The 12,192-nt window shown below is 36.9% G+C and overlaps 1 protein-coding gene across 1 annotated transcript in view; it reads right to left on the bottom strand.

Annotated features, from left to right (window-relative positions):
• The window catches only part of LOC132839025 (interleukin-1 receptor accessory protein-like 1-B), a 331,182-nt gene that overhangs the window by 220,905 nt on the left and 98,085 nt on the right, over nucleotides 1-12,192 (bottom strand). Inside the window, exon 3 of the mRNA XM_060859755.1 lies at nucleotides 9,896-10,175. Within this exon, the coding sequence (XP_060715738.1) occupies nucleotides 9,896-10,175 (280 nt within the window). The remainder of the gene's footprint in view (nucleotides 1-9,895; nucleotides 10,176-12,192) is intronic.

The raw sequence follows: 12,192 nt of genomic DNA on the forward strand, positions 1-12,192 counted from the left end.
TTGTTTATTTTAGGGAAAACTGGACGGTTGAGTACTTCACATGACATATGTTGTGGCACCCTCTGTAGCATGACATATGTAGCATGACATGACATATATTGTCATGTCAATCCAAAGGCCTTAAACGCTTGAACCCGGGAAATGCTGCTTGCAGCTTTAATTATTATTATTATTATTATTATTATTCCGCCCTAGAAACGGTCGTGCAGCCCAAACCGTAAGGCCTAGAGAGCTCAAACTTGGTCAGATGGTAGTACTGGTCAGAGTTACTCAGGGCCAAGGTCTCAGTGGAATCGGACAAAAAAACGTGTTTGTCCCCATAACCCCTAAAACCCCTATGTCCAAATCTCAAGTGCTTTATATCATTGGAATCCTTGGCTCATGACTTAAAAAACGTATATCTCTAATTTCATTTCCGCCATTAAATTTTTTCGCTATAGCGCATTTTATCCGAAACCTAAGGGGCTAAATAATGACAATAATTTTCGAAAAAAAGTCGAAATTTTGATTCAGGGTCCTTAAGGGGCCCCAAAACGTTTGGACTGTGAGGAGCCAATTTTACTAAAATGTCAATAACTCAAGAACTAAATGAGCTAACAACACCAAACTTGGGACACATGTGAAAGAGGTCAAACTGAGGTCACAGTTCAAACACCGTGGTGATTGGCTACGTCATGGCGCTATAACGGAAAAATCACTAAAAACAGCCATTTTTTTAAAAAAGCCCTCTAGCGCCACCTACAGTCCAAAAACCCAATTTTGTGCTGACTTGTAAGGCAAAGATTCTGATTCTGATTCTGAGAAAGATTCTGATTCTCATGGGTATTCTGATGACGTCACGTGTAGCCCCGCCCCCAAAATGAGCGAAATCAAAAAGTTAGCACAACATGGACATGTCATATATCAAAACACTCAGCACGATGAGGGGAACTGACGTCACATGTAGCCCCGCCCCCAAAATTAGCGAAATCCAAAAGTTAGCACAACATGGATATATTACATATCAAAACACTCAGCACGATGAGGGGAATTTGCCACGTGCAAGCACATTCACATTTTCTTCAGGAATTGACTTGCGGGTCACTCGTTCTACATCTGGGTGCTTGTGTTTCTTCGCTTTATGGATATTCATTCATTCATTTTCTACCGCTTATCCGAACTACCTCGGGTCACGGGGAGCCTGTGCCTATCTCAGGCGTCATCGGGCATCAAGGCAGGATACACCCTGGACGGAGTGCCAACCCATCGCAGAGCACACACACACACTCTCATTCACTCACATAATCACACACTATGGACAATTTTCCAGAGATGCCAATCAACCTACCATGCATGTCTTTGGACCGGGGGAGGAAACCGGAGTACCCGGAGGAAACCCCAAAGGCACGGGGAGAACATGCAAACTCCACACACACAAGGCGGAGGTGGGAATCGAACCCCCAACCCTGGAGGTGTGAGGCGAACGTGCTAACCACTAAGCCACCGTGCCCCCCGCTTTATGGATATGACTTGTGGCACCCTCTGTAGCATGACATATGTAGCATGACATGACATATATTGTGGCACCCTCTGTAACTTGCGGGTCACTTTGTGTATATGAAAATCCTTTAAAGCCTTAAACTCCCTAAAGGCCTTAAACGCTTGAACCCGGGAAATGCTGCTTGCAGCTTTAATTTAATAGGAAACCTATTGTTTTTGTTAGGATTTTTATTATTATTATTATTATTATTATTATTATTATTATTATTATTATTATTCCGCCATAGAAACGGTCGTGCAGCCCAAACCGTAAGGCCTAGAGAGCTCAAACTTGGTCAGATGGTAGTACTGGTCACAGTTACTCAGGGCCAAAATCTCAGCAGAATTGGATAATCTGGGGCGCTTCAGCACCCCAAAACGCGTTTGTGCCCATAGGTCCAAAAACCCAATTTTGTGACTCATAAGGCAAAGTCTCAGAATCAGAATCAGAATGGTCTTTATTGCCAAGTATGTTTTCATACTTCGTTTTGCTTCACACGAGGATTGTAGACTTACCGATATGACTTTGTTTATTTGTCACTTTGTGTATGTGAAAATCCTTTAAGGCCTTAAACTCCCTAAAGGCCTTAAACGCTTGAACCCGGGAAATGCTGCTTGCAGCTTTAATTATTATTATTCTGCCCTAGAAACGGTCGTGCAGCCCAAACCATAAGGCCTAGAGAGCTCAAACTTGGTCAGATGGTAGTACTGGTCAGAGTTACTCAGGGCCAAGGTCTCAGTGGAATCGGACAATTTGGGGCGCTTCAGCGCCCCTCAACGCGTTTGTGCCCATAACTCCCAAACCGTATGTCCAAATCTCAACTGCTTTATATCATTGGAATCCTTGGCTCATGACTTAAAAAACGTATATCTCAAATTTCATCTCCGCCATTAAATTTTTTCGCTATAGTGCATTTTGTTCGAAACCTACTTTTGCTAACTAGTCCTAGGTTTTTCGCCTGATCGAGACCAATACAGTGCAGTAATATTCTCTGGAGTCTCATTGTCAATAATTTTCAAACAAAAAGTCGAAATTTTGATTCAGGGTCCTTAAGGGGCCCCAAAACGTTTGGACTGTGAGGAGCCAGTTATACTAAAATGTCAATAACTCAAGAACTAAATGAGCTATCAACACCAAACCTGGGACACATATGAAAGAGGTCAAACTGAGGTCGCAGTTCAAAAACCGCGGCGATTGGCCACTTGGTGGTGCTATAACGGAAAAATCACTAAAAACAGCCATTTTTTAAAAAAACAGTCCAAAAACCCAATTTTGTGCTGACTCGTAAGGCAAAGATTCTGATTCTGATTCTCGGAGTGGGTGGGGCCTAACCTGGAAGTGGGCGGGGCTTGTCTTGAAATGTGCGGGGCTTTAACCGGTAATAATTAATTTGTAATATTTATAACACTAGCTTACTACCTTTATGTTTTTATGAAATACAGCAAAAACGTGTGTCTGGTTACTGGTTAGAGACAGCTGAAGGTTTAAAAAAGAAAAAAAATCTCCGACAGGCAGAGACGCAATGCGAGTCGCATTCTACCAAGCAAGCACCACGTCTGAACGAACCCACGTTTACCAGAACTCTATTGGTTAGTAAGTACGTATTATTAACGTTACAACCCGAAGTAAAAAGCTGAAGAAACCCTAAACGTTAACGGAAAAGACCCGCGAACCCGAGTGACTGAGGGAGAGACAGAGAGCTGTTCTGTGTGTGACTGTGAGTGAGCAGAGCAAGACACAGCAACACAATACATCTGTATGTGTGTAGGGGAGGGGCGCTGTGACTAGCCTATCACAGAACGCTGACACAATCAGATACCCAATGATGATTTTCATTCAATCCGAGCACAGATATTGACTCGTATTACTCGTATAATACTCGTACTCGACAGAAGTGCTTTATTCGTACCGGATACTCGTTTCAGCCGAGTATCCGGCTCATCTCTAATGGATATGACTTTGTTTATTTTAACTGGACTGCACGGTTTGGGCTGCACGACCGTTTCTAGGGCGGAATAATAATAATAATAATAATAATAATAATAATAATAAAACTGGACGGGTGAGTACTTCACATGACATATATTGTGGCACCCTCTGTAGCATGACATATGTAGCATGACATGACATATATTGTCATGTCAATCCAAAGGCCTTAAACGCTTGAACCCGGGAAATGCTGCTTGCAGCTTTAATTCTTCTTCTTCTTCTTCTTCTTCTTCTTATTATTATTATTATTATTATTATTATTATTATTACTGTTGATACTGTCACCTTCCTCATTCCCCATTTTCCATTTTTATTTTTGTTTTATTTATTTATATGTTTTTTTGTTAAATTATTATTATTATTTTTTTTTTTTGTTTTGTTTTGTGTGATACTATTATTATCTTTCTCATTATTATTATCATTATAATTATTATTATTTAATTAATATATATATATATATATATATATATATATATATATATATATATATATTCCTCTTTGATTTATATATACGTATACATTTTATATCTTTTGTACTTCCCTACATGCTCCTTCATTCATATATCTCCACTCCCACACCCAGTTACACTTACAGTTACACACACACACACACACACACACACACACACACACACACACACACACACACACGTATGTTTTGTTTTGTTGGTCTTTGTATTTGTATTTTGCATCTAATTTCTCTTCTGTAAATATTGTAATTGTCTGTTTGCATAATAATAAAAAAAAAAAAGAACCCACACCCTCAAAAAAAAAAATAAAAAATATGTTTTTATTGAAGGAATGTCCTCTGCATATTTCTGCTGGCACACAAATCATTATAAAAACATTTTAATTCTCACCATTTGCCTTCTAAAAATCCTACAATGCACTGCAAGAACCAGGAAGTATCAATGTTTAGATGAGATGCACCCTATGTTTGTGCAGGCTGTTATTATAGCTGACCTTACTCTCTGTCGCCAGCATTTTAACAGGCAGGAACATGGTAAGATAATAATTTTTTAAACAATAAAGGTTTCTTCTTCTTATATAGTTAAGTCTCCTATTTTTATAGATAGATTCTACCAATCCTAAGGTAAAACTCCACTCAGACAGCACTGTACTGCTCATATTATTTTATTTATTTCCATATATTTTATGCTTTTGTGCCTGCTGCTCCATTAGATTTCACACAAGGAGAAATTATCATGAATGGCTAAATGATAAATTCATTACCAAGCCCAGCAATATGGTGTGCTTCTAGTACCGTGTTTGGTTGCCCAGAAACCTGACTGCTGAGGTTAAAACTAATATTTTAAATTAATAACATATGGAGAGGTTGTTTGCTAGTTTAGTTCATTAATAAAGACAATAAAATGAGTATGGACTGCAACTACAAAAGTTTTTATCCTCTGAAAAGGTTTTTAATGTAACCCTTCATAACTGTCTAAAAAAGTTACAGTTAGTAAATGATAAACATTGTTTAGCTTATGTTAGCAATTTTTCTATAAGAATTGTTTATATAGAGTGCTTACAGTTGAGGTCAAAATTATTAGCCCCCCTTATGAAATTAGACAAAATTCTTGATTTCTCCATGGAAATGACCATTAACAACAAGTGTTTTATAGTGTATTTGTTTCCAAAATAACAAAGACAAAATGTCCACTAAGTTTGATTAGGATATTTAATTGAAATAGTGAGTTGAAACAAGAAAGGGCAAAAATGAAACGTCCAAAATTATTAGCTCCCTGGTCATTAATAGTCAATAGTGTACCCTTTCTGAGCCACAACTGACAACAACCTCTTAGAGTAGTTCTTTACTAGGTTGGCACATGTCTCCTGAGGGATTTTAGCCTATTCTTTCATTGCAAATTGCTCCAGCTGGTCCAAATTACGTGGTTTCCGAGCATGGACATTCACTTTGATCAGTTGCCACTGATTCTCAATAGGATTGAGGTCTGGGCTCTGTGCGGGCCACTCCAGGACCTTAGTTTTGGTATCCTTCAGGAACTGTTGGACCAATTTTGATGTACAGTATGCTTTGGGTCATTGTCTTGTTGGAAGACCCAGCGACGACCTAAGGCTAGACTAGGAGCAGATTTCTGCATATTATCCCTCAAAATGTCAACATAATTTTCTTTTTTCATGATGCCATGAACCCGAACAAGGCTCCCTGTGCCTGAAGCTGCAAAACAGCCCCACAGCATGATGCTCCCACTACCATGTTTAACTGTGGGATCTGTGTTCTTAGGGTTGAAGGCCTCACCCTTTCTGCGCCAAACATAAGCAACATCCATGTGCCCAAACAGTTCCAGTTTAGTCTCACCAGACCAAAGCACAGACTCCCAAAACTCATCTTTACCTTTCAAATGTTCACGGGCAAACCTTAGTCTGGCTGTGATGTGCAGCTGTTTGAGTAAAGTAAAGCTGGTTTGAAAGCTGATTGATTCATTAGGTGTGTTTTAAAAGCAATAATAATAATATTTTTGACCACCCCATTTTCACTATATTTGATATAAAGCAAGCCTAATTAATCAATCAGCTTTCAAACCACTCCTGTATAGCACTGGTGAATGTTTGATTATATCAAGATTTATCAATGCTGCAAACATCGGAAAGAACTTTAGGAAATGTTCCAAAATTCCTGGGGGCTAATAATCTTGGCCTCAACTGTATATGATGGTTTGGCTCTGTGTTTATTTCATTCTGGTTTGTCAATGTCTCCTCAAAGGTACCTGCAACATTCTGATTCAGAGAAAAAGTTCAATTATAAAGGGAATAGCGTGTAACATTATTTTCTTTTTTTAGCCTCTCAAACTAAGTAAGGGATTGAAAAGCTAACAGAAAAGAAGAACTAAAAAAGTGGAGTGATGTCTGGCAGGGATTTACTAAATTTTATCAACTCAGACATCTTACATTTAAGAGATATATGTCTTCGGCTCAGTCACTATCTGTCACACTTTTTCTGTGGCAAGATCAGATTTATCCTCCTTTTTCTGACATATCTCACTTCGGCACTGTACTATAGCTCTGAAAAGGAGAAATCTGAGCCATCACTTTACTCTATCAGTGTAATGCAGTGGAGATAAATAGACTGTTTTTCCTGCCCCTTGTCACTGCCTAGTGAACCGCTAGCCTTCAGAGCAGCACCAAATCTTTAAGCAACCTGTGAGAAGAGAGGTGGAGGCACAAATACAGAGCAGGATTAATACTTGCAGTTCTGGTCAAATAATTGCTATCCCTTATTAGTCTCAATATTTGTGAGTAAAGCTACACACAAATGATTCCAACACCCTATTTTCAGCCTGAATATGGAAGATTACAGTGGCACACTGAGAGGTGAATTTATCATTTTTAACCCCCATATATTACAGTGAACGTATTTAATTATTTCAAACTTAAGACCTTAGGTTGGTAACAAAAATCATGTATGCACACACAGTAGACAGATGGTAAAGGATTATGGATTTTATTAAAACCCACTCAGCCATACAATCCAAAAAAATTTAGGAAAAAGTGTGCATAAACTAGACTAGACAAATGAGAGAGTGAAACACAGACAGGTGCCAAGTCAGAGTGCCAAACTGACAAATAACAATTTTTGTATAATCAAATAAACAAATAACTGACTTAGTAACATAACAGATGCAGAAACATAAAGGATATGAAAATGATGTCAATCTGATTATATCAGTCCAAAGGATGGTCTAGATTTCTGTCAGGTATGGTAGTTTTTATTTGAATTAAGTGAAACACAAACAAATAACCAAAACAAGAATTTAAAGATGAACATGGTCTCTAGACCAGGAACAAACCAGGTGACACATTGTCATGGACGCGGGGGTAAAAATGGACCCAAATGCAGGACAGCTAAACAAAACAGGATTTATTAACTTAAAAAACACGAAACAGGACAAAGACGAACCAGACAAAGACATCAGAAGACACTAGGATTCCGCGCTGCACAAGGCAATGCGGCTCAATTAAATAATACAAATAATCATGACACATGAGGGACAGGTATGCAGAGGCGGGGAGGAAAAGACAAGGGCGGGGCAGACACATGAACACCGAACATAAACAAAAAGGCATATGGCCAAAGTCCGGGCAGAGTCCTGACACACATGAAAAAAGCTATACAAAGAAACAGAGTCTACAGAACTTTAAGGTTTACAACAAACACGTGACAAAGTAGTGTAGTTCGGAGCTTCCATGTGTTCATTGCTCAGACAAGTTAATATAGTCATGAGATACTAAATCAAGTTTATTGAATATTAATGTGGATGCGGAATGTTATATAAATAACTTTTTATTTCAGTATTTTTAATTGTAAAGAAAATGCGTCCTTGTTTTAAGGGATGAGCAGTGGTCTGCTTATGGCTTAATTTAATATAATTCACATTTTTTCTATTAAAACTGATAATAGATTTTAATAAAGTAATAAAAGGATTTCATCTTTTTCTGTGTATAATGTATTTACTACTCATAACATACATTTCAACATGGCATTTTGTGGCATACATACAAACTGTTAGACAGTTTATACTGCTCCTTACCCAATATCAAATAAGGGAAATATCAACTTTATCTCAGTCTTTGTCCAGCAATGTATTTGATTCCATCAGTTTATAGGGAGATTAGTGGCCCTTATTTTATTTCACTTCAATAACAATTTGCAAAAGCAATATATACACTGTGATAAGCTTTTATATTCAACTGTTGCAGATTGTCTCTCCTTGTTGAGACCAATAAAGATGAAGCCTAAGGACATATCAGGCCACCAGTGACTCAGTCTCAATAAAAAGGTGTGATTATACCATGCTGATATTTTACAAAATCATTTAAAAGCAATATTTAGTGCTCTCTGTGTCTTGTTGCAGTTTTGAAAAGAGCAGCAGGTCAGTCAAAGACACTCCAGAGGGTTTCAATTCACGGCCAACTCTGAAAGACCTATAATTGATTCAGTTTTGTCCTATCAGTTCTACAAGTGAAGGAATAGAACAGTGGAGAGTTCTTAGCTAGCCAAACAGACAAAATACATAAGAACAAATTCCCATGACAAAATTTGACAAACAGATAAATGCATATGCAAATCCTGAGTTTTTTCATGGCTCAATAATGCATTACAGTGGGAGGAACAGCAAGTAGATACTGCACAGTCCCAGGGCCCCCAGTTCTATCCTAAACTTGGGTTCCTACTGTACCTACAGAGTTCTGCATGTCTTTACAAGTTTTGCCCATGTCTGTATAGGTTTACTCCAGGTTCTCTGGACTTCTCCTGCCTTCCAAAATCATGTATGTAAGTGGATTGACTAATATGCCCTTAGGTGTGAATGTGTGTGTACTCAGAGTGTGCCTCACACCCAGTTTTTTCAGGACCTTGTTCAACCACAACTCTGAGTAAAGCTGACTAAATGTAAGGATGAAATGAGTGAGAAAAGACAGTGATAGGGCAGAGGGATTCTGTCACACCTCGCTGGCTTTACAAATTAAAAAGGCATTAAATAATATTATAGGATGACTTAAAATCAACCTGATTTCTGATACCAGTATTTCAATAACACTTTTAAAGTGCACCACTCTGAGAGAAGAAAAAGAATGAAAAAAATGAGAACTTTTGATTGTCAATTTTTGTTAGTCAGTTATATGGTAAATGCATCAAAATAAGCAGATACATGTCTTTACATAGAGAGGTGAATAGCTCAGTGGTTAAGGTGTGTAACTACTGATTCTAATGTTGTGAGTTTAAATTTACATTTACATTTACAGCATTTGGCAGACGCCCTTATCCAGAGCGACATAGATAAGTGCTTAAATCTCTAACATTGAATCATTAATGCTGGCTCACTGGGTTACATACTTAAGATACCATGAGTTTAAAACATTTGTTCAAAGTTACAATGAAAAAGTGTCAAATGTTGAGTTTTTTTTTATTTTTTATTATTTTTTTTTAATGCAAAAGATAAGGAAAGAAGTGCTAGTTGAAGTGTTTCCTGAATAAGTAGGTCTTCAACCGCCGCTTGAAAATAGCCAGTGATTCAGCTGTCCGGACCTCTAGGGGAAGTAAATCCCAGGGCTGCCACTGCTGGGCCCCTAAGCAAGGCCCTTAACCCTCAATTCTTTAGTTGTATATAATGAATGTAAGTCCCTCAGGATAAGGGTGTCTGCCAAATGCTGTAATTGTTTACAGTGGTTATCTCTCAACTCGTTATATAGCTTTGATTACCAACTCCGTGTTTGTTGACTTTTTCTGTGCAGAGATGCTCAAGCTCAAACAAAACTATAATAATTAGATCACAAAACAGTAAACAATAAAACAAAGGAATGACATTTTAAAGGCTAAAAAATAAACAACAATAATGCTTTCCCAAAGATTTGGTTGCTGCTTACCGTAGCACACAAGAGTAATGACCAACATCTTGTAATTCAGCTGGTCTAAACCAGATGGAATCCTCTTCCTTGCTCATCCTGATTCCGTCAAATGTGATGGGCTCCTCAAAGTCCCCATGGCCCACACTTTTGTACCACATCAAACTGAGGCCAGCACTCTGGGCATGGGTATAGTTTGCTCGGATATATCCATAAAACAATGCACACTTAATCCTCACTGGTTCGCCAAGAAGAACTTTGTATTTTAAGTAGTCCACTGACCAGTCTGTACAGCCATCCACTGTTAATGAAACAGAAAAGGATATGTCAATGGTGCACACTGTAATTATACATTTGATTTAAACTTTCAAGCATTTAGAGTTACTTCCAAAATTGGAATAGTATTTTTTATACTTGAATCTTTGGGAACGTGAATATCTTGAGTGCCTGAATGATTATAAAGAAAAACTACTTTAAAAATATTTGAAGCATTTGAAGAGCTATCATCACAAAATGAAGAACTGTTTAGCCAAAGATTAATTTCTTCAGTGTCAACATTTGGGGTGTGTGTATGTGTGTGTGTGTGTGTGTGTGTGTGTGTGTGTGTGTTGAGGCTGCCTGTAGCTATGTGTGGATTGATAGCAGTTGACTGAGCATCCAGCAGAGCCTGAGCAATGACACCAGCTGTGACCCAGTATGAGCAAGTGAGGAAGAGAGAGTGAGCAAAAAGGAATAGTTTCTGTAAAAAGGTGACAGCATTTGCTACATTGTTGATATTTGGTACCTTTAAAGATCACAGTATTAAAAAAAATACTATTATTGTCTAGAACAACTGAGATATTCTAATTTAGACAGAATGATAACTGGTGTTTTTTTAGTACCGTTTTCTGGCGTGATACAAAATGACAAATTATGACAGGGTAAGGTAGAGGTTTATAAGAAAAAATCTTATAGATATACACTTATTTTTATAAATTATACAGTTTCTAGCTTTAATTTTACACATTTTTTTAATGTATAATAAAGGCTATTATATAATTTTATTAAAAAAAAACTTGAATTAATGAATGAAAATGTATAATAGCAGTAAAAAAAAAACATACATCCCCCGAAAAAAATATATTTTATAATTTTTTAAAATTAAAATCTGTTTATGGTGTTTAGAACTAGACTGTACATAGAAAGATTTTAGATCTTATCAAGTATAAAAAGCAATGAAAATGTATAAAAACGTATTGATTTACCTTTTAAAAAATGTTTAAGCAATGTTTTTTTAACCAAAAAAAATTACATATCTATATTATAATATTACATATACTGTTAATTATACATCATAACCCAAGTAAAATTTAATTGCAAAATATCATTCTGTGTTAAAATGGGTATTCAATTCAATTCAATGGGCATTGTCAAAATTCAAAAACTGTATGTCATCGATCAAGGTGCAAACAATAGTTCATGGTCAAGGCAGAATTCAATATTGGAAAGGGTGTAAATAGAAACATAAATTGGAACATAAACTGAATACAAGTGAGATTAATCATGGCACACATGGAAGAAAAAATATCAATGGCACAAACAGGGACAGATTCAAGACATGAATCCAACCAAAACACACATGGCAACATAAAAAGCAATGAAAACATAAAACAAAAGCAGGGGTAAGTGCCATAATGCTTAGCTTGCCTTGCTCGGCACACATAGGGAATTCCTAGTAGGCATTAATTTGTGAAAAGCAGCACTTCCTTACATATCATTTGAAACTGTAATTTACTTAAAACTACAGAAAATGCTTGGCCTACAATCTACCATTGTGGTTAAATGACAAATTATAGAATGAAGAGATTTAGCTTTACAATAACAGCTCTTAAATAGCCATCACATATTTATATTCCTCAACACAATTCTGTTGACCAACAGACCTAAACATAAAACAGTTGCACCACTACAAAACATAATATTGTGTGAAATTCCTAACAATTAGTTCACATTTGTTATGTTTAGAATCTCTTCTAAAGTGTACATAAAGTACATCATAGTTTGTCTTTTCCTGACTGTGTCACTGCTGTTGGAAATATTTCAGATTATTAATGATTAATGTGATTTTTTTTTTCACTTTTGAGTAAAAAATTGTGAAAGTTGTGCATGAAGGTGTTGATACAGTAGTTATTTAATTATTATGGATATTATACACTGATAAAAGCACATATCGTTGCTGTCAGGCAGAATCCTCGTATCTCCAAAACCGTTATTTTTCAGGAAATTAAAAAAACGGCGTACCTTATCTGCAGTGCACAGGGTTTAGTCCGCATTGCAGT

The sequence above is a fragment of the Tachysurus vachellii genome, chromosome 23 (genome assembly GCF_030014155.1).
Source record: "Tachysurus vachellii isolate PV-2020 chromosome 23, HZAU_Pvac_v1, whole genome shotgun sequence".
Classification (NCBI taxonomy): Eukaryota; Metazoa; Chordata; class Actinopteri; order Siluriformes; family Bagridae; genus Tachysurus; species Tachysurus vachellii.